Source organism: Helianthus annuus, chromosome 17 (genome assembly GCF_002127325.2).
Source record: "Helianthus annuus cultivar XRQ/B chromosome 17, HanXRQr2.0-SUNRISE, whole genome shotgun sequence".
In the NCBI taxonomy this organism is placed as follows: Eukaryota; Viridiplantae; Streptophyta; class Magnoliopsida; order Asterales; family Asteraceae; genus Helianthus; species Helianthus annuus.
The window spans coordinates 11,205,012-11,226,249 of record NC_035449.2 but is presented as its reverse complement, the minus strand read 5'-3'; the positions used below and the strand labels follow the sequence as shown (position 1 = coordinate 11,226,249).

Here is a 21,238-nt window from a genome sequence, read left to right as displayed (position 1 = left end):
AAGGTATGATATACTTACAGAGACTTGTAGTAAGTTTCAGAACAAGAGAAGAGCACTTGAGAGCCTTAGAAATGATCAGAGATGAGTGTTTGAGGTGTGAGTTCACTTATGCACATAACATGCCTATTTATAGTGCTCAACATGCCTCTAGATCATTACACATTGGTCTACACTGATCATGGATGATGGGCAGGTGTCCCATGGTGCTATGGGTCGAGTAGGGGGCGCCCATGCCTCATTTATTGGTTGTTTGATCGTTCACTAGCTCAAAAGGCATAAAAATCCAAAGTTTCTGCATCTGGGCGTCCCACGCGGCCCGCATGGAGGATCCATGCATTTTGTACGCGGGCCGCCTGATGTTTAAAAATCAGGCGCGTATCTTAGGGGGCTCGCGGCCCGCCTTCACTTACTCCAAAACCTAACGCGGGTCACGAGAGGTTAGTTTTTCAGGTTTTTAAAATCTTTTGTAATGATGACAAGAATCTGGTAATTAATAACGAAATCTTTCGTAATTATTAACCTGACCTTTCGGGTTTGAAGGGGTAACTTTGCGGTTTGGCCCTCGGTTAATTACAACTAAGGACCTCGTGTTACTTACCCGCATTTTTAAGTCCCCGGTTAGTTTATTAATTATTCTGAAAGCCTTAACTTTTATTGTTGACGCTTTTAACCCTTCTCACACGAATTTGATCATAACTTCCTTGTTTTAAAACGGAACTTCGCGGAATTTATACAGTATATTCTAGTGAGCGTATAACACTGTTACAAAGTCTCGGGAGCGTTAAAGGGTCACTCAGAGGTATAATTAAACATGTTGACACAGTTAACCCCTGTAGCTTGTAATCTCTCACTTTCTTCCGCGTTTCGCTTTCGTACGATCCATGATTTATTCGTTTGAAGGTACAAGCACCACTTAGGGTTACTATACAGTATATTTACCCTTGTTTGACATTTATAACCCTCGAATTTATATACTTTCAAGGTTTGTCAATATTAGTCCTTTATTTAATATCAATGCCACGTGTAAACAAATGACACGTGTTAACACATCATTAAACACAAAAATTCGAGGTGTTACAAATGTTCAAAACAAGAAGTTTGTTGAAAAGAAGCTGTTTGTGAACAGTTCAAGTTCATTGTCTGATGAAGAAGCAAAGATTTTTTCGAAATCGAATGAAGAATTCTTTGAGAAGAAAGCTTCACAGTCTCAGTCTGAAGGCACAAGTCGGGCAGCTGACACCCGAACATGCTTTAGATACAATCAAGTTGGACATATTGCACGAAAGTGTACCAATGTGAAGCCTAAGACTGAAGCTGTGAAGGCTCAAAAGAAGAAGGTTGATATGAAGGGTAAAGCTTCAGTGGTTGTTGAGAAAAAGAGTTTGAAAAATGACAACACCAAAGTAAAAAATGAACCCGTAAAGAAAGTGGTAACTAAAAATGACAAGTTTTACAAACGGGTAGCATTATCTCAACAAGTTTGGAAACCTAAAACAGAGACAAAAATATCAACTTCTGAGGAGAAAAAGGTGGAGGATTCAATTCCGATTGATTATGATGCAAATTTTCCACCTCTTAAGGCTGAAAATTTTAAAATTCAAATTGCAAGAGTCAAAGGTACCAAGGTTACACCCAAGACTGATGAGGCTTGGGTGGACACAATGTTTGACTAAGCAGTTTGAATTGCCGGAGCTTCCTTGATCGTGAAGCATGAATCGACATCCTTATTGAAAATTTTAAATCAATTAGTGTTATGGGCAGGATCTTCCAAAACTCATTTCGAGGTGGATCATGGATAGTGGAGCTTCCAGACATATGACAGGGAAGACTGCATTGTTGTACGATGTTAGAAATATCAATGGAGGATATGTAGGATTCGCAGGAAACCAAGGTGGTAGGATTGTAGGAGAAGGAACGTTATCCAATGGGATTGTGACGTTTGAAAGAGTTAATTACATTGCTAAGCTGGAGAATAATCTGCTGAGTATCTCCCAGATCTGTGACAGGATGTATACTACTCACTTCACTGACAAAGATTGTTTGATCTTGAAGCCAGGATTTGTTATCCCTGAGGAATGGATTATCATGAGGGCACCAAGAGTCAATGATCTGTACGTGTTGGACATGAGCGTAGCTACTACAACCACGGGTCAGGCTCATTGTTTTGTGTCCAGAGCAACTGAAAAAGAATCGAGATTGTGGCACTGCAAGATGGGGCATATTCATCTAAGAAAAATGAATCACTTGGTGCACAATGATTTGGTTACAGGAGTTCACGTCAAAGGTTTTCATCTGGAAGGGGAGTGCATAAGCTGTGTTAAAGGCAAACAGAAGAAAAAGTCACACCCTACAAAGCAAGTCAATTCAGTTTCCAAACCACTTGAAAGACTTCACATGGATTTGTTTGGTCCTGTGAATGTTAAGAGCATTACAGGAGATTACTATTGTCTTGTGGTTACTGATGATTATTCCAGATTTTCGTGGGTTTCATTTTTGAAGAAGAAAGACGAAACGTTTGACAGTTTGATGGCGTTGTTCAGAAAGATTGGGAATCTGTACCAAAGGTGTATCAGAAGAATTCGCAGTGATAATGGTACTGAATTCAAGAACAACAGGATGGAAGAATTTTGTGAAGAACGAGGTATTTTGCATGAGTTTAGTGCTCCGTACACTCCACAGCAGAATGGAGTCGCAGAACGTAAAAACCAGACACTAATCGAGACGGCCAGAACAATGCTTGCAGATTCAAAGTTACCGATAAATTTTTGGGCTGAAGCTGTTTCCGCCGCATGCTATATGCTCAACAGAGTTCTCACTGTCAAAAAGTTCAACAAAACATGCTTTGAGCTGATCAATAACCGCAAACCGAATTTGAAGTATCTAGAACCGTTCGGGTCACCCTGTACTGTTATAGAGCCTCAAGGAAAGTTTGGTCCGAAGTGCATTGAGGGTATATTTGTTGGATATGCAAGTCCTATGCGACGTGTCTTCGTTCCAAGTGAGAAGCGGATTATTGAAGCTCCAAATGTTGAATGTCAAGGTTATACTATGCCGCCGCAGAATCCTGGAGATTCATGGCGTTATCATTATGACAAGTTATGGGAGTCGTTTGACATGAGAGAAGAATCAGAGGAGGAAGAAGATTTCTTTGACGAGTTGGATATTTTGCGAGAGTACGAGTCACAACAAAGGTTCCCAGCTGAGTATTCTAGACGACCACGGGAAACTTCGAATGATGATGAAGCTGGTCCAAGCAATGCTGGTGAACATGATGATGTCCAACAAGATAGAGTTGCTCAAGATAATCAGTCGGCAGAGAATGAAGATCAAGAAGCTGATAACATGCCAGTATTTGATCATGGAGATTCAGATTCTGAGGGGGAGCAGATCCAGATTTCAAGTCAAACAAACCCAGTCGGTGTACATGATGCAGATCAGAATGTTACTAATCTGGAGGGCAATGTAGATGTTCCAAGCGAAGCAATACCAATAACTCTTTCATACCATCCAGAGGAGTTGATCATAGGAGAACTACAATCAGGCGTTCGCACCAGACGTCAAATTGACCAAGGGCTTACTTGTTTTTATTCTACAGTAGCACCTTTACAAACTGATTTTTCACTAAGTTGTTTCATTTCGCAGATTGAACCGCAAACTTATAAAGAGGCGCTTACTGAAGATTCTTGGGTCAATGCGATGCAAGAAGAGTTAAGTCAATTTGAGAAGTTGGGTGTGTGGAAGTTGGTAGATTTACCGGATGGTCACAGGAAGATAAACACTAAATGGGTGTTTAAGTGTAAAAGAGATGATCGTGGAGTTGTTGTACGAAACAAGGCTCGACTCGTAGTCCAGGGTTTCAGTCAACAGGAGGGGATAGATTTCACTCAGGTGTATGCTCCTATAGCTCGACTAGAAGCGATCAGAATCTTCCTAGCATTTGCATCATGGAAAAACTTCAAAGTTTATCAGTTAGATGTAAAATCGGCGTTTCTCTACGATAAGGTAAAAGAGGAGGTATATGTCGGACAGCCACCGGGCTTTACCGATCCAATCCACAAAAACAAGGTCTATCTGTTAGATAAAGCGCTGTATGGTTTACACCAGGCCCCGAGAGCTTGGTACGAGACTTTGTCTCAACACCTACTAGCCAACAAGTTTATTCGTGGAAAAGTGGATGCCACTCTCTTCACCAAAGTGGTCGACGGACATCTTCTGATAGTACAAATTTATGTGGATGATATAATTTTTGGGTCAACAAATGAGAGTCTGTGCAAAGACTTTGAATCAGTGATGAAGCAAAAGTTCGAAATGGCATCAATGGGGGAAATGAAATTCTTTTTGGGTCTACAAGTTGAACAACTACCTGAGGGAATTTTCATACACCAGACGAAGTATGTTCGTGATATTCTAGAGAAATTTGGGATGTCAAATTCTTCTCCACCTGCTACCCCACTCGCAACGAATCATGGGATACATCCAGATCTCACCGAAGATAGGGTTGAAGAGACACTTTATCGTTCCATGATTGGTTCGTTGATGTATCTAACTGCTTCAAGACCCGATATCATGTACCCAACGTGCCTCGCAGCAAGATTTCAATCTAACCCAAGAGCATCGCATATGATTATTGTGAAGAGGATATTACGCTACCTAAAGGGTACTCCATCTTTGGGGTTATGGTATCCTAGAAAAGGCGATTTCACGCTCGAAGGGTATTCCGACTCGGATTTCGGATGCTGCAAAGTCAATGCAAAATCAACAACTGCAGGATGCCAGTTCTTTGGACCTCGCTTGGTTACATGGCAGTGTAAGAAACAAACGTCTGTGGCGCTATCTACATGTGAAGCGGAGTACGTATCTGCTAGCAGTTGCTACTCTCAGATCCTGTGGATACAGCAACAGATGCGCGACTACGGTTTGCAGTTTCTTAACACACCTCTTTTTGTTGTTAATGAGGCCGCAATAAATATAACAAAGAATCCAGTTCATCACGCTAAAACTAAACACATAGAAATTCGACATCACTTCATCCGAGATTGCTTCGAGAAGAAGTTGATTCGAATAGAGCAAATCCACACTGACAATCAGAAAGCTGATTTACATAAAAGGCTTTTGACAGAACACGTTTTAAATTTCTTTTAAAACTAAATGGTATGAAGCTTTTCTCGGTGTTGGATGGCATACTTGGCGTTGATGAAAGTACTGTTGTAGATGAAGATGAGAAACAATCTGCAATGGTTTGTCGATTTTTCACCTGTTTTGGTATTTAGGGGGAGTAGATATATTTTATAGAAAATACAAAAACAGTAAAAAATTCAAAAATACAAAAACATGATAAAATTTAATATAAAATGAAAAAGAGCTTGTGTAAAAAGGGAAAATGATAGTACATCGGTTTGACAATTACTGTACGCTAAAGATTTGTAAAGAATTAAATGCGTTAAACAGTCTCACTGATGATGTGTCGATAGGTTTTTGCACATTTAGTAGATTTATTCGGGATATAAACCTAAAAAATTTAAAATTGAGCATTTCGTGGGGAACACTACTTGGATATATAGGTAACCCCTGAAATCTCGTTTGAAAGGTCCCTTATTCTGAGATACTAGGTCTTTATGCTCAGTGATATCTGGGGTATTATTCCGGGACTTCTGCCGAATGGAAGTTCTGACCTAGTCCCCGAATAATACTTTCCGCAAATGCTTGAAACATAGCATCGCCCTCAGCAAGCTGATGAAACAATAAAATTGATAGTTGCTGCTGTTGAAACAAAAGATCCTCTAAAGGGGACACACCGAAAAGTCGAAGCCGTCATCTCTCTGCGTATACGGAAGTATCGACCTGAGCTCTCACGGCCCTCGCATTTAACCCCTGACAGATATCATCTGTGGTATACTCACCTGTAAGACTGAATATTGGGATTCTGGATACGGGAGTATATCCAAGAGGTGGGACACATGAATGAGTTTAAGTTCTTAAGATACTTAATTCGTATCCTGAATAGATTGAAAATTGTGTGAGAATTTAAGTGGACCAGTATATCGACAATCGAGGTGAATTGTTTAATTCTGGGTATGAAATTAAGCTTAACGGTACTAGTGACTTGTCTGATAACTGATATGATTCCCTAGCACGCTCTCCAAAAATATGTTTGTAAATAGTTTATTTTCATTACATTCTGCAATTTAAGTTTCTGTATTTCATTTTCTAGTTTAGAACTTTATAGAAAATCCAAAAAGATTTTTCTTTTCTGCTTTATTTTTTGACAAACCAACGTGGAGAGTTGATTGTTGGATTCTCTGAAGTGAAAGCAGATGCAGGAAGGTTCTGAACTGGAGGATGAGGAGAGCTTATCTTGACTAAGATTGATTGTTTGAAAAAGTCAACACAAGTTCATTAATTTGAAACTTGTAATTTTTTTTTCAGAAAATTGTTTGAAAATGTTGAACAAATGTCAGTGTGTATTGTTTCAGATCAATCAAGGTCATTAAGTTGGACTTGGTAGATTAATTGAGTAATCAGGGTCATTAACTTGGACCTGAATACTTAAGTGAATTTATAAACACTGGTTAAACTATCAATTGAGGTTGAATGGTAAGTATGGGTTGATACTGTTATTGTCATATATCTTATATTTGGGTAGAGTATATACAGGTAACAGGAATCCTCATGGCAATGAAAATGTCAAAGTTTGAACCAGAATTAAAGCCCTAGCTTATCGAGAGGGGGAGTCTGCGAAAGGGAGAGTCAGAATTCTGGATCAACATTCAAAAGGGAGTTTGAAGATGATAAAGATTGAAGAGAGCTATACAATGTCAAGACAAAGATTAAGACTAAAGACTCGAAGCCGAAGACTTCGTCAACATTCAAGGGGGAGTCTGTTGGTGCATCTAGTGTCTATTAACTACGTCTTATCGAGTCTTATGTCTAGATAGGTTAAACGAGTGCACAAAAGTGTTTGAATTAGGGTTTGAATATGTTTTAGGGATTCAGTCCGTTTGAACATGGCAGTCCGTTTGAAGATGTACTGTCCGTTTGAAGATGTCCAGTCCGTTTGAAGCAGGGTTTCGTTAGAACTGGGTGTGTCACCTTCAAACGGAATGGCTGGCACTATATATAGGAGTTGTGCATACTCATTTCAAACGGACATGTATGTGTATGTGAGTCGAGGTGCTGCTAAAATTTCATCAGAATCATTGTAAAAGACTCAGGAAATCAGTAATAGAAAGAAATTGAAAGGAACAAACTGTTGTGACTTTGCTTACTCTGATTCCGCCTTTGTAAACGAAGATGAACTGCCTTTACTGACTGTTTAGAGTCACCGGAACGATCCAACAGAAATTTTAGTGAAAATGAGTTTTTCACTAAATATTTTGGACATCAATAATATTTATATATGTGTTGTATAAATAATTATTTATGGTTTGTGTTCAAACTATGTCCAAATAGAGCTAGGATGAATGAGATATCGAAGCTTGAAGTTGTATGTTTGGAACAAATAAAGATGAATAAAATGGATTAGTTTTGTCAACTTGTCCCACATAGGTGGGATGACAAAACTTAAAGTGGTTTATGAGGAGGAGCACTCCTTGTAATTGTTTCCTTAAGGCAAACACTAGTGGGGACCAAAGGGTGCGCCGCACCCGCACTTATGCGCGAGTATGGATGGCGCATGACCAGGTGGCGTCCTGGTATGCGTAGTGGCATCCGGTTGGCGCATGAGTATGGATGGCGCATGACCAGGTGGCGTCCTGCTATGCGTAATGGCATCCGTGTGGCGCGCAAGAATAGATGACGCAAGACCAGGTGGCGTCCTGGTATGCGCATAAGTAATATGGGTGGCGCGCGGCTCCATGTAGCGTGATGCATGGACTGCCAACTCGGTTCAGGCGCGCACGCAGTACTAGTTGGACAGTAGCCGTGATGCGGGTCCGCCTACGCGCATGCGCGACCAGGAGAACTAGTCAACCACTAGTGAGTTAATGTCTAAATGGTCTTAACTCATTTAATTCTGTCATGAATGAAAATGAGCGTTTCGAGTTGACCACTTTAATCCAGTTGATTGAACCTTAATATTGTATGTTACAATATTAAATATCTTGTTTAGTACAAGATTAATGAGAAATTAAAACCTATTGATTACAAGGTTTAATATCTTGTTTAATTGTATAACTTATGACAATATTGATTGGGTTTAAATTAGCTCTTTATGTGTATGACTATAAAAGAATGATGACTCATTCTAAAGATAGATGAGAGATATACACAGAAAGAAGGTTCTTTTGTTCCATGGAAATTTAGAGAGGAGCACTCTCTAAATTATCCTTTTATCAACTTCATCATTTTCCTATTTTTATGAACACCAATTTATACCCGGTGTAATCTCGGGCGCGAGTGTCATCTCCGGCAGTACAACTACTGCTTCGGTTGTTGTATCCTGGAAACAGACCGTCTGAGAGGAGGCACGAAATCTGTTTTAAGGGCCCCGTGTCTAACACGATCCTCAACCAAAACCTTCAACGACAGTTTGTTCATTCTTGCAGCGGAGGTTTATTCAAGATGGTGCAGTTGAAGTTCTTCCAAAGATGTTGGATTGAATCAAGATTGGTACAATTATTGTGTATTTTATTTTCGTTCATACGGTTTATGTAACCGGTATTGTACTTGATGAATTTCCCACAAATAACGAGAGTCTCGTTATTATTTATTTTATTAATATTTTTAATAAAAGTGAACCTAGTTCCTAAAGATGTAAACAGCCTTACCTCTACCTCGTAGGAATAGATATGTATGTGTTAATTCTTTTATATTCTATAAAATATATAACTTTTATATTTATTTTTAATTCTGCCTCGGACGTACGCCTCGAATCTCCTCGTGATGCGAAGGGAAAATGCCTCGAGGCACGATTCCGTTTTTTTTTAATTTGACTTATAAGCAAGAATTTAAAAACCAAGTAACAAACAATAGTATGCCGAATCGGTGTAAAACATTAACTTATGAGTCGAAAGCAGAACGCAGGCAAATCGAGGTACAATGGCGAATGGAGGCCGAAAACAAATCCAAATAAAGGGGGAATCCAAATTGTAAATTTATTTTAACAAATTAATAATGAATTATGGAAACCCACGTGTGTTTGGAAACTAGATTGATAGAGCAAACCTAATTGATATGGTTGAAGAAGAAAGAGTGTAGAGATAGAGAGAGAGAGAGAGAGAGCGCGCGACTTACACGAGTGGAGAGCAACGGTGTAGAGAGATAGTAGGTTAGTACTTAGTCTAATTTGAGTCAAGTGTTTAATTTTACATTAGTTTAACAAAAAAAAAAGTTAATCCTATTTGCCAATTTAACCAACACTGCAAAAAAAAATTAAGGATCAAATCCATAATTTTTACTAAATGGTCCATAGCCACAGGGACCATTGATGTTATTTATTCTTTTTTTATTTTAAATTTAAGGTATATTTTGTTTTTCAACTGACACAGAGATCTTTTTGAAAGCCTAGGCTAAAAAGCGATTTGAAGACTAACCCGTCTCATGACTCTCTTTTATTATATAATTGACTAGTTTAGAACCCCGTGTATTACACGAGTTGAATAAATGTGATTTTATATATTAAATAATAAAAAACTATATCTTTATGAACCCCGTATATTATACGCGTTAAATAAATGTAATTTTATACATCAAATAATAAAAAAAGTTATATCTTTAAAAAACATGTGTATTACATAGATTAAATAAATGTAATTTTGTATACTAAATGCTAAAAACGTCGTATCTTTAAAAAACCCGTGTATAATCGGGTTGAGTACATATACCAAATAATAATAAATTACATCCTTAAAAACCTCGTATATTACACGTATTGAATAGATCTAAAAAAAGTTATATCTTTAAAAACCATGTGTATTACACAGATTAAATAAATTTAATTTTGTATATTAAATACTAAAAACGTCGTATCTTTAAAAAACTCGTGTATAGCCGGGTTGAAACATCTACCAAATAATAAAAAAATTATATCCTTAAAAAACCTCGTGTATTACACGTGTTGAATAAATCTAATTTTACATAGCAAATGATAAAAAGTTATATCTTTAAAAACTTCGTGTATTACACGGGTTATATAAATGTAACTTTTTTTAGTAAATAATAAAATAATTTATATTTTGTTTTTCACGAGTTGAATAAATATTATTTTGTATGCCAACTAATAAAAAAATTATAATTCTAATAAATTAGGATAACATTTAATATTAATTTATTATTTATATATTTAATATAAGATAAGTAGGAAAGAGAGATATTTGTTTTAAAAATATATTAAATTAACAATTTAGATTTGAGGATAATATTTTATTAAAGTATGATAAGATTTAATATTATTTTATTATTTATTTATTTAGTTAATATAAGATAAGTATAGATTTGATGATACCTTTAATGAATAACACGTGTTTAAAAGTTGGTTTCTTTTATTATAGTAGATAGATATGAATATAACCTTTACATTAACCTTATACATATATACCAAACCTATATTGACCGTAATACACTTCAAACTCTATTTAAATAACCATATAAATCTAAACAATTCAAATATTAATCTTATTTATTTTCAAACGATAACTTTATCTCAATCATTTTACCTCATCTATCTTTTACTTCTCCAAGGATCTCAATCTAAATTATACCAACAACCTAATCATCAATCAATTGATTAAAGGAGGGTTATAGTTATCATGAATTAATGTTTAAACCATATGAACTATCATGGTTTGAAAGAGAGAGCTATTTTGGCAATCCATAATCCAATTCACCACCCCTATAGCCTACTACAAGATAATTCTATGAGTGTGATTCAATTCGAGGTTGTCTTGAGCTCGAGTGATGTTTATTTGTAGCTCTATTAATAGTTCTTTTAAGCTTGATTGAATTGTTTTACCATTTATTTATTTTTAAGTATACATATAGTTTTTTTAAGCTTGATCTAATTTTTTTAATAATTATTTGTCTGTGTATATATAAAAAAAGTTTAAAATTAAAAAAATAACGTGGGTGTTTAAGCTTGTTGTATGATTTAGCAATCTAGTGTTATGGTGTTTGACCTTATCAAGTTGTATAGGTTTAAAGAAGTAGTTTAATTAAAAATTGCAAAAGTTTTGTCACGTCACTTCACTGTCAAGTAAAGTAGGCGGTAAAACTTTAACTAAACTATACGTTCATAAATTTAATTAGTTGACTGAATGACCGTGTTGTTTGCCATTGAATTTTTGTTTGAAGCTTCAAGTGGAATGATTGAAGCTTAGGTTTCCTCTTAATTGTAATTTTAGCTTTTCAAAAAGATGGTGTAAAAAGTTTTAAAAGGAAAAGACTTAAAATGCCCCTAGTGTGAGGGCCACATTAGTATCAGTTAACAATAGAAGTCGATGACATCTGGGTCGGGGAGCGGATTTAGAGCCAAGAAAAGGTTTTCAGGAACCCGTTTAGCTCGTAATTTATAGTGTTAATGTTTTGTAGAGGAACTTGTAGCTGATATGTATGAGTGGTCTATTGGTTAATACGTGCGCACTTTTTTGTTTTTTTTTTTTTTACAAACTCAAAAGCGAATTAGGGTTTAATCTTCCCTGTTTACCACACAAACACACGCGACCACTCATCCTCTCGTCTCCAGCCACCATCCCTCCACACGCTGTCACCGGTCACAGAGCCTCTCGCCGGAGCCTCCACACGCGTATTTATTTACTCTCTTAAGCCCTTCAGGTTCGTTTAAACCTTATAAGTTGTTGATTTTAACTTTGAATTTGTTGATTTACGTGTTTGTTTAGACATTCAATTTACATAGGCAGGCTAGTTAGTATGAATAGGTTGCCTCATTGTGGTCTGTAGATGTTTTCGTTTCCCTTCGTTTTAAGTGTTTTACGGGGGGAGGTTATTGAGATAAGTCTGTGATGTGACAGCCATTGTTTAGTATGGTGGAATAAGATATTACTTGCAAACAGATGATTTTGTTTTGCTTTATGTGTGTTCCCTTTTAGTCGGCTGAATGTAGTTTGCGGTGAGTGACAGTCAATGTTTAGTATGCTGGAATTAGGGAAGAACTAGGATTGGTTCATTCCATTGGAATAGAAGCACAACTGTTTGTTTTGATTAGTGTAATGTAATGGTCCATTCCAATGATTTTATTACCTTGTTGATTTCTTTAGATCGTTCACTTCATTCCATGTTTTTTTATTGCGGACAACCAAACCTACTCTTAGAATCATCGTCACCTATTAAGTCTAAACGCACATCCAACCGGCAACCACTCTCCCTTTAGTTAGTGTATTAATCAAGTTGTTAACTTATACATATGCTCCGACCCGTATTTTTTTATGTTCGGACATATGAACTCGAACATTTAAAAAAGTGAACCTCTTGGAAAAAAATCCTGGATCCGCCACTGGGGAGCAAAATGATGAAAACATGATAACCTCATACAGTATTTTGTCCATTTTAAACTAACGGGACAAAAAAGTTAAAACTGACAAACCACATACAACAAAAAAACTCTTTTTTTAAACCATACTTTACTAGAACACCCTAATTGTAAAACCAAGACGTACATACTTTCCTAAAGCCCATCAATTAAATCACTAACTAAAGAAGCCCAATAACTTGAATCTACAGATCATCGTCATCATCATCATCATCATCATCATCATCATCATCATCATCATACTCAGTTTATCCCACCAATAGCAAAGCTAAGGTAGGGTCTGAAGAGGGTAAGATGTAGACAACCTTACCTCTACCCTGTAGGAATAGAGAGGCTGCTTCCAGTGAGACCCCCGGCTCAATAGTAGTTTTGCATCAAGCCTTGGACATAAGGCAAATAACACTCGGCAATTGAGACAAACACCGATTAGTGCACGTACCCTCGTTTTTCGGCTATCAACGCCACCACAAGATGCATGATTAACCATCCCCCTCTTTTAACGTTATTTTCAGGAAATTAGTAAAATAACGTTAAAAATAGTACACTTTCACTTTTGCCCCCCGAGCGCCCACACATATATGCTCTTTCCTGAATTCAAACTGGCGGTGCAGCAATGGTGGGATTATCCGTTGGAGAAAAGCATTTTATACAAGGCGGAATTGCTCAAGACCTCCGTACTGATGGCCGCAAAAGATTAACATATCGTCCGATATTCGTGGAAACCGGAGTCATTGCTCAAGTAAACACTTTCGTGGCGTTGTATTCAAGTTTCAGTATTTAAGTGTAATGCTTTCTAATTATTATTATTAATTAATTGCAGGCGAATGGTTCTGCAAGAGTTAAGATGGGTAAAACTGAAGTCATAGCTAGTGTCAAGGTAATATTATATGTTGTTTTTGATTATGTGTAATTTTGATATGAAGTTATTATTTTTTATTGTAGGCTGAATTAGGAAGACCAAGTTCTTCAGCTCCTGATAAAGGGAAAGTTTCTATCTTTGTTGATTGTAGTCCCACTGCAGCACCACAGTTTGAGGTTTCAACTTTTATTATATTTTTTCAAGATTTTTATTTATTAAAGTGGTTGTGTTTGAAATTCTGGTTCTCTTCCTTCAATTTGATATTCTACTTGTTCTAGGAAATTAGGTTTGTTAATGTTTTATGGCTCTTGTAAAACAAGGTTTCCAAGGCCGAGTACTCTCCGAGTAGTCGCTACAAGGTAGGCTGCCGAGGCGACTTTCTTTGACTCCGCCTAATTACTCGGAATCGGTCAAACACGGTCAACCTCGGCCAAAATCGTATCTAGTAGGTCAACTCGGGCCTTGTTTGACTTAAAAAATAATAAATCATAATTTCTATGCCTATTATATTAAAGAATGAATATCATTTCACGTATTTTGTTATAGATATTAGTAAATTTATGTTAGAGTAAACTGCCATTTTGGTCCCTGAGGTTTGGTCACTTTTGCCACTTTAGTCCAAAACTCAAACTTTTTAAATCTGGGTCCCTGTGGTTTCACTTTTATTGCCATTTTGGTCCAAAAATGAAATCAGCTAATATTTGACTAATAAAATGCTGTTATTTTGTCCTTTTCCTCAGGGGCAAAATGGTCAAATATCAGCTGATTTCATTAGTTTAATTAATAATGTGTTATTATAAAATTATATTGACTGTTTTGCCCCTGAGGAAAAGGACAAAATATCAGGATTTTATTAGCCAAATATCAGCTGATTTCATCTTTGGACTAAAATGGCAATAAAAGTGAAACCACAGGGACCCGGATTTAAAAGGTTTGAGTTTTGGACTAAAGTGGCAAAAGTGACCAAAGCTCAGGGACCAAAATGGCAGTTTACTCTTTATGTTATTTGACATATATTTAATTTCCAAAAACTTATATCTATATAATTTAACATGTCTGAGTACTCCCCGAGTACTCTTCGCCTAGGCCGATTACTATCAACTCCCCGGTCGGCCGACTAGGGAGCGCCTAGCGACTTTTACAACCATGGCTCCCACTATTCCCACACCCCTAAAATCTTATTTTCACACCCCTACATGTATACGGCCCGTCGGGTCGTATAACTGGTTGTGCACAAAAAATGTCACAGAATGTCTTTTTGTCTACATGTATACGGCCCGTATAACATTATACTACCCGTATAGAATGTTAACGACCGATATAATGTTATACTACTCAAACCTCATATAATGCTATACGGCCTGTATAGTGTTATACGACCTGTATAGAATGTTATACGATCTAATAGTTTTTCCATCTAAACGAGCCGTATAACATTATGTTATACGAGCCTATACGGCCCAATACTTGTCATGTCAGATTATTATATACCGGCCGTAAACGTTATACGGCCTGTATACAGGGTGTGAAATTAAGATTTTGGGGTGTGTCTTTATTAGGACCCTTGTTTTATTTATACAGGGGAGAGGTGGTGAAGAACTGTCAAAGGAACTATCTGCAGCCCTTAGACAGTGTCTATTGGGAGGTAAAAGTGGGGCAGGTATGAAATTTCACAAATCTTCGTACAAATCAAACAGTTTTCATATTATAAGTTTATAACAAATGTTGTCACAACATTTATGGCAGGTGCTGGAATTAATCTTTCATCTTTGTCAATTGTGGACGGAAAAGTTTGTTGGGATCTATATATTGATGGTCTTGTGGTTAGTATGGATGGAAATGTGCTTGATGCTTTAGGTGCTGCCATTAAGGTATCTTTATTGTTTCTCACTTTCTTTTTCCTTCATTAAGTATTAAATTTTCAGCCCTTTTGGATTTAGCAATCATGTTTTAACGATCTATGTAGTTAATATCCCGATATATCAGTGATATATCGGTTATCGGTCCCCTGCCGAGATAGTGGTACAATATATTGGTCAGAATATCGGTATCGATATTATCAGCGATATTGTCCGATATTTGACCGATATAGGACCGATATTTGATCGATAAATCACCGATTTTCCCGATATCAGGACCATTCTTATTTCTACCGTTCATTTTTCTTCTTATTGCTGCTATTAGTGTTTTAAGTTTTAATTGTTAGTTGTTACTGTTAAATGTTAGTGTTCTAAGTCTTAGTCAGTTCTTACTTGTTACAATTGTTAGTGTTAAATTGCTATATATATAAATTTAGCATGATATTAAAATTACCGATATCCCACTGCGATAACCGATGTCTCAAATATCGGTCCTTGACCGATATCCTATATTTTTCCGCATTGACTACTTAGTTAACGATTACAAAACGTTATCATGATAGGAGTAGCTTTACGGAAATGTAGAATTACCAGAACGCTCGAATAGCTGATTTTCACGACTTGTTATCTGATCTTGATAATTCTTTCGCATATTCAGGCTGCTTTAAGCGACACAGGTATTCCAAAAGTCAACATTGCATCAGCCGCCACACCAGATGAACAACCAGAGGTTGACGTGAGTGATGAAGAGTTTCTACAATTTGACACGACAGCAGTCCCGGTTATAGTTACTTTAACTAAGGTGACATTATTTCCCAACTTTAGTGGTTTACCATCCACGCTCCGCAGCGGGTTCGAAACGTAGATTAAAATAAGCAAATCGCGAGAGTTAAAGTTGTTTGATGGTTTAGTTAAGGGGCTAAACATGTCATTATTAAAGTTGAGGGGCTAAACATTTCATTACTAAAGTTGAAGGGCTAGGGTTGTTTATTATTAAAGTTGAGGGGCTAAAGTCGTTTTAGTTAAAGGGCTAAACATGTCATTACCAAAGTTGAGGGGCTAAAGGTGGTTAATACCAAAGTTGAGGGGCTAAAGTTGGATTTCTTTTTATATTATAGTATATATAATTTGTTGTTTTTTTATTTATATTGGTTTTCTTTTTGTTTTTTTTCTTTTTTGTAGGTTGGAAGGCATTATATTGTAGATGCAACTTCAGAAGAGGAATCACAAATGAGCTCTGCTGTTTCGGTGTCAGTCAACCGGCAAGGATTGATATGTGGGTTGACCAAAAGAGGGGGTGCGGGCTTAGACTCGAGTGTGATTCTTGATATGATATCGGTGGCTAAACATGTAAGTGAGCAGTTGATGAACAAATTGGATTCCGAGATTGCTGCAGCTGAGGCTATGGAAGAAGACTCATGACCTTCAATTGATGTAAAGAGTTTTATGATATTGTGTTAGTGTTCTTATTCATATCAGGCATGTATCATTTACGATCGATAGTTTAGTGAGGTTTTGAGATCATCATAGCCAAGTGACAGAACCCATTACCACAGCCAACCAACAAAACTGTAGCAAAATACCGTAATTTGACCACAAAACTGCTAAAAAACATCGATTCAGTAGGCTCACATATGGATCACTGTCAAGCAACCAAAAGCCCTTAAAAGAACCTGCCGTTTTTTACTATTCATTGGCATGTAGTTTAAATAGATAGTAAATCATAGATACAGCAGGCTCACACAGATCACAGCCAAGAAACCAAAACCTGTAAGAAAGTTAAGGACAAAGTAGTAAAAAAGCCTGAATGATATACACACCCAAAACCATCACTACCGTCCGCCACCAGGAGCGATGGTTGGAAACGAGACCACATGTCATGTGGCCTAAAACACCCCTGCCCACAACATGATATAATGAACACGCCCTTCTAAACACAGTAGGCGATGAGAGAGAGAGAGAGAACGAAAGGGAAGACCTCAGGAGGCGGCAGCAATGAGAGTGAGAGAGCGGAAACGAGAACCTGGTGCGCCGAAATGCACGTGGCCGCCGTCATGGCTCCTCCACCAGGGACAGCGCCGCTTCTCCCAGAGAGCTCTCTCTCTCTCTCTCTCAACCTACACACCGCATCCTCCCCTCTGCAGGGGTCACCGAACGACAAATTGGCAGCCGTGGTGGTGGAGGGAGCTGCTCCCATCTCTCTCACTCTGTCGATTCAGCACCCAACCACCGCCCCTCTCTTCCCGTTCTCTCACTTTAGAGGCATTAAAGAGGGGTAAGGAAAACACGCGTCTCAAGGGGGGATGGCCGCCCAAATAGCTCAATCCGAACAAACCACAAACAAAAGCACTGTTCATTCCCATCTCCTATTAACATATATATATTAATAACTATTGGTTCAACCTGCAACAATGCATCTTACCAATCAAATGTTAGAATCAAGCTTTGGGTAATCAACAAACGAATGAATAAGAACATTGTTCGTTAATATGTTCATTAATAGTAAATCCAAGTTTGTTTATATTTCTTTGTTCCTTGCAATTTTAAATCCAAGTTTTGAGTAATCAACTGACAAGAACACATTCATTCTCTTCGTTTATATTCATTTCTTTACATCTGTTTATGTTCGTTTATTGCGTTCATTTAGAATGTTAAGGAACAAACATAGTCGAGCAAGATTCATTTTCTTAATGAATGAACACAAACAAACAAAAAGTTTCTTTGTTCATATATATTTTCAGTTAAACAAACACATGAACATACCACGTTCGTGTTCCTTCGAATCCTCTAGAGCTCTGCGAGTTGGGTAACGAATCAATATTGGTAATTTTATTGTATCTTGCAAGCACTTTTGTATCGATTTTGTAATTTTATAAATAGTTCTAACCATAAAATATCAAATCGCTTTTGCCAAAAGCTATAGTTCTATTTAGGGTGGACGGTACCCATCTTTCTCTCTCACTATTCCACTCACTCCAGTACTGACGTGGAGGGGTGGTGTTCCCACTCTCTCCATTCCCGCTTCTCGCTTCCACACCTCTCCACTTTCTTCTTTGCTTCTACCCAAACCGAAGGGGTTCACACCCCCATAAAATTATTCCTGGATCCGCCACTGCTTGTGCACATTACACATCTTGTTCTATTTCTCTACCCTCAACACTCGAATGAAAGATTACGCTTTTAGCCTTTTCAAAACGTTCAAGCGTGAGACACCCATCATCCACCTCTTTTAACAAACTCATAACTAACCGATCTTTCCATTCTCTTGAAAATCCTTCACACAACGCACTCCATATTGCCGAATCAGGACTAGGAGGCCTGTCTAACATCTCTTTAAAAACACAAAACGCGCCATCAAAATCGACGTTCTTCACGAAAGACGACATCATCATCTTAATGGTATCCACATTCGGACGACAACCACTCTTTATCATGCTTTTGTACAACTGGAACGCGCGATCAGGGTTCTGTCGTACACATTGTCCTCTAATAAGCGCGGCGAAAGTTGAAGAATTCGGGACTAATTTCTTTTTATCAAGTTCTTGAACCAAATAAGCAGCCTTTCTAGTCTTCCCTAAATCGCATAGCCCCGACAACAACGCGTTATACGTTAAGATATCGACTTTAACCCCATTTCTCAACATTTCTTCAAGGATTTGAGTACCCTTTTTGGTTTTACCCAACTTACAGTATCCGCTAATCATCGTGTTATACGTTACAGTATTAGGAGCCACATTCGTAGCTTTCATTTCATGGAACACCTTATATGCATCATGCAGTTTCCCTTCCTTACACAATCCGTTCATCAACGTGTTATAAGTGATCACATTCGCGCTAACCCCATTCTTCTCCATCTCCACTTTCAACTTAACTCCCGTTGCCAGAAGCCCTCGATTAACGTAAGCAGCAACTAGCGTATTGTACGAAGAAACATTCGGGCTAAAACCCATATCAGGCATTTCATCAAACACTTGGCGTGCATCCTCTAACTTCCCCAACTGACAGTACCCGTTGATCAACATATTAACAGTAAACAAATTCACCATCATCCTCAACCGCCTCATCTCCTTATAAAACGACACCACAACACCCGCCCGATTCAAACTAAGCAACGAACTCATATACAAATTACACGATTCGACCGTCGGAAGAAACCCGTAGCTCTTCATTCGACTAAACGTATCAGCCGCATTCCGAAACTGTTTCATCTGTGCATATGTTTTAAACAGAGCATCAAACACACGAGGTGTTGAATCACACATCCTGTAACAACACACAATCGAATCAAAAACCTTGGAGTGCATCGAAACATCACAAGATTTAAAAATCTTGTTGAAAACAGATTCTGCAGAGACAAATTTTCGATTTTTCGTTAGAATGTGGATGATAATGCAATTGGTTTCGAGGGTTAGTAAATTGGGGTTTTTTAGTTCGACCCATTTGAAGAATTTGAGTGAAATTGAGTAATCGTTTTGAATTTTGAGTAAAATGTGTTTGACTCTAAATGGGTTGAGTTTGGGTAATAGGGTGTCCAGTTTGGGCCAATCGGAATGGAGAAGATGACTGTGAGCTACGTTGATGTAATCGAGATCTTGGCCTTTGGGTTCTTGGAGTGTTCTATGGGGAATTGGGGTTCGAAAAACAGGGGAATTAGGGTTTTTGATGGTGGGATGAAGCAGAGTTGAAAGCTTACGAGTTCGTAGCAGCAGATTCATCTAAGCTTTTGAAACCAAATATGGCACTTTTTGTTTTTGTATATAACCCTGCATGTATTTTGTAAACTTTTGAAATGCTTTACCTTTCTTTCGATCTAAATTTGACGAGTCAAAAACACGACAATGTCCTTTCGATCTAAATTTGACGAGTCAAAACACGACAATGTCCGTGTGTGTGGTTTAACATTTTTACGTCTATTTTTCTGCTTGAGTTGACGGTCCAGTCGTAATGCACGGGTCCTAAAAACTTGTTTATATAAAGTTTGTAACTTTTGATTACATATCCACCGACTGATTTGAGATCCAGGTGAGTAAAAAGAAAATTATTCATTTTTAGGGTTTATAAATTGTTCAAATTTCATAATTCGTTTCATTTTTAGGGCAGTTTTGAGATTTTTAAGTTGTTAGGCTCCTTCCTACGTTTATTCGATAGTTGTTGTTTACTTATCACATAGTTTGAACTGGTTCCCTTCAACAAACAAAACAACGCATTTAACAAAAGGGTCAAAACTAACCCGTCATCCAACCCATTAACCCGTTTCAACAAGCAAGTAAAAGGGTCAAATTAATTCACTTGAGATCAAAGCATCAAACCAGCCAGCCCATTTAACTCTTTTGAATAAGTAACTAAAAGATCAAATTTAACCCGTTTAAGATAAAAAGATAACCAACCCATTTAACCCCGCTCGAATATACAAGTAAAAGTGGGTCAAGATTCAAGAATAACACGTTTGACATAAAAAGACATCCAACCCATTTGAGTAAGTAAGTAAAAGGATTAAAATTAACTCCTTTGAGATAAAAAGACATCCACCCCATTGAACCCCGTTTAAATAAGTAAAAGGGTCAAATTTAACCCGTTTGTTTGGAATAGAAATTAAGTTTGCGATCGGCAGAAACTTCAAGACCAGATTCAATCTTCTTGCAATAGTTACTGCAGGAAAGAGAACTTTCTGGAACCCGAGTTGGGATTGAATTGGTATAGATTCTTGAATCTCTTTGCTTCCTTTTGTTGATCTTGCAAATCCTAAATGCATTAGTTCTGGAATATACATGGAAAGATTGATAAGTTTCATTTAAATGCAAGTTTTCTGGATCAAAATTATATATATCTATGGAACCCATTAAGTCTAACCACCTCTCAAATCAATATCCACCATTGGATTTGGCTGAGATTAAATCTCAGCCACTTAAACTCAAAAAATAACTACTCTCATGGCAGTTCAGGGCAGTTTCTCTGCCGGTGATTTTGTTCCTCATTATTCTGCCCATGATTTTCACAACCTCCTACAAACCTAGGTAGTGCTCTCACCCGAACGCTGCC

General features: G+C 37.5%; 2 protein-coding genes across 3 annotated transcripts; one reads left to right on the top strand and one right to left on the bottom strand.

The window, feature by feature from the left end:
* Window positions 1-11,574: 11,574 nt before the first annotated feature.
* LOC110921295 (exosome complex component RRP42) lies at window positions 11,575-16,726 on the top strand. Of its 2 annotated transcripts, none has more exons than XM_022165586.2 (8): window positions 11,575-11,766; window positions 13,093-13,220; window positions 13,302-13,358; window positions 13,424-13,516; window positions 14,922-15,000; window positions 15,087-15,211; window positions 15,858-16,001; window positions 16,382-16,726. In XM_022165586.2, exons 2-8 carry the CDS (start codon window positions 13,095-13,097, stop codon window positions 16,619-16,621), a joined length of 864 nt encoding a protein of 287 aa, XP_022021278.1. In that variant the 5' UTR covers window positions 11,575-11,766; window positions 13,093-13,094; the 3' UTR covers window positions 16,622-16,726. The 2 variants fall into 2 exon arrangements, with proteins under 2 accessions (XP_022021278.1, XP_035842575.1); XM_035986682.1 differs by having other exon boundaries at window positions 12,673-13,220.
* A 1,280-nt stretch (window positions 16,727-18,006) lies between these two features.
* LOC110923276 (pentatricopeptide repeat-containing protein At4g26680, mitochondrial) lies at window positions 18,007-19,928 on the bottom strand. Its single transcript, XM_022167420.2, has one exon. It carries the CDS (start codon window positions 19,912-19,914, stop codon window positions 18,325-18,327), a length of 1,590 nt encoding a protein of 529 aa, XP_022023112.1. The 5' UTR covers window positions 19,915-19,928; the 3' UTR covers window positions 18,007-18,324.
* Window positions 19,929-21,238: the final 1,310 nt, after the last annotated feature.

What these genes read in the sequence shown, in the direction of transcription:
- LOC110923276 (XM_022167420.2), bottom strand. Translation starts at nt 19,914, where the DNA reads ATGAATCTGCTGCTACGAACTCGTAAGCTTTCAACTCTGCTTCATCCC.
- LOC110921295 (XM_022165586.2), top strand. Translation starts at nt 13,095, where the DNA reads ATGGTGGGATTATCCGTTGGAGAAAAGCATTTTATACAAGGCGGAATT. An exon ending in CTGCAGCACCACAGTTTGAG is followed by an intron (nt 13,517 to 14,921) that starts GTTTCAACTTTT and finishes TTATTTATACAG; the next exon opens with GGGAGAGGTGGTGAAGAACT. An exon ending in TTATAGTTACTTTAACTAAG is followed by an intron (nt 16,002 to 16,381) that starts GTGACATTATTT and finishes TCTTTTTTGTAG; the next exon opens with GTTGGAAGGCATTATATTGT.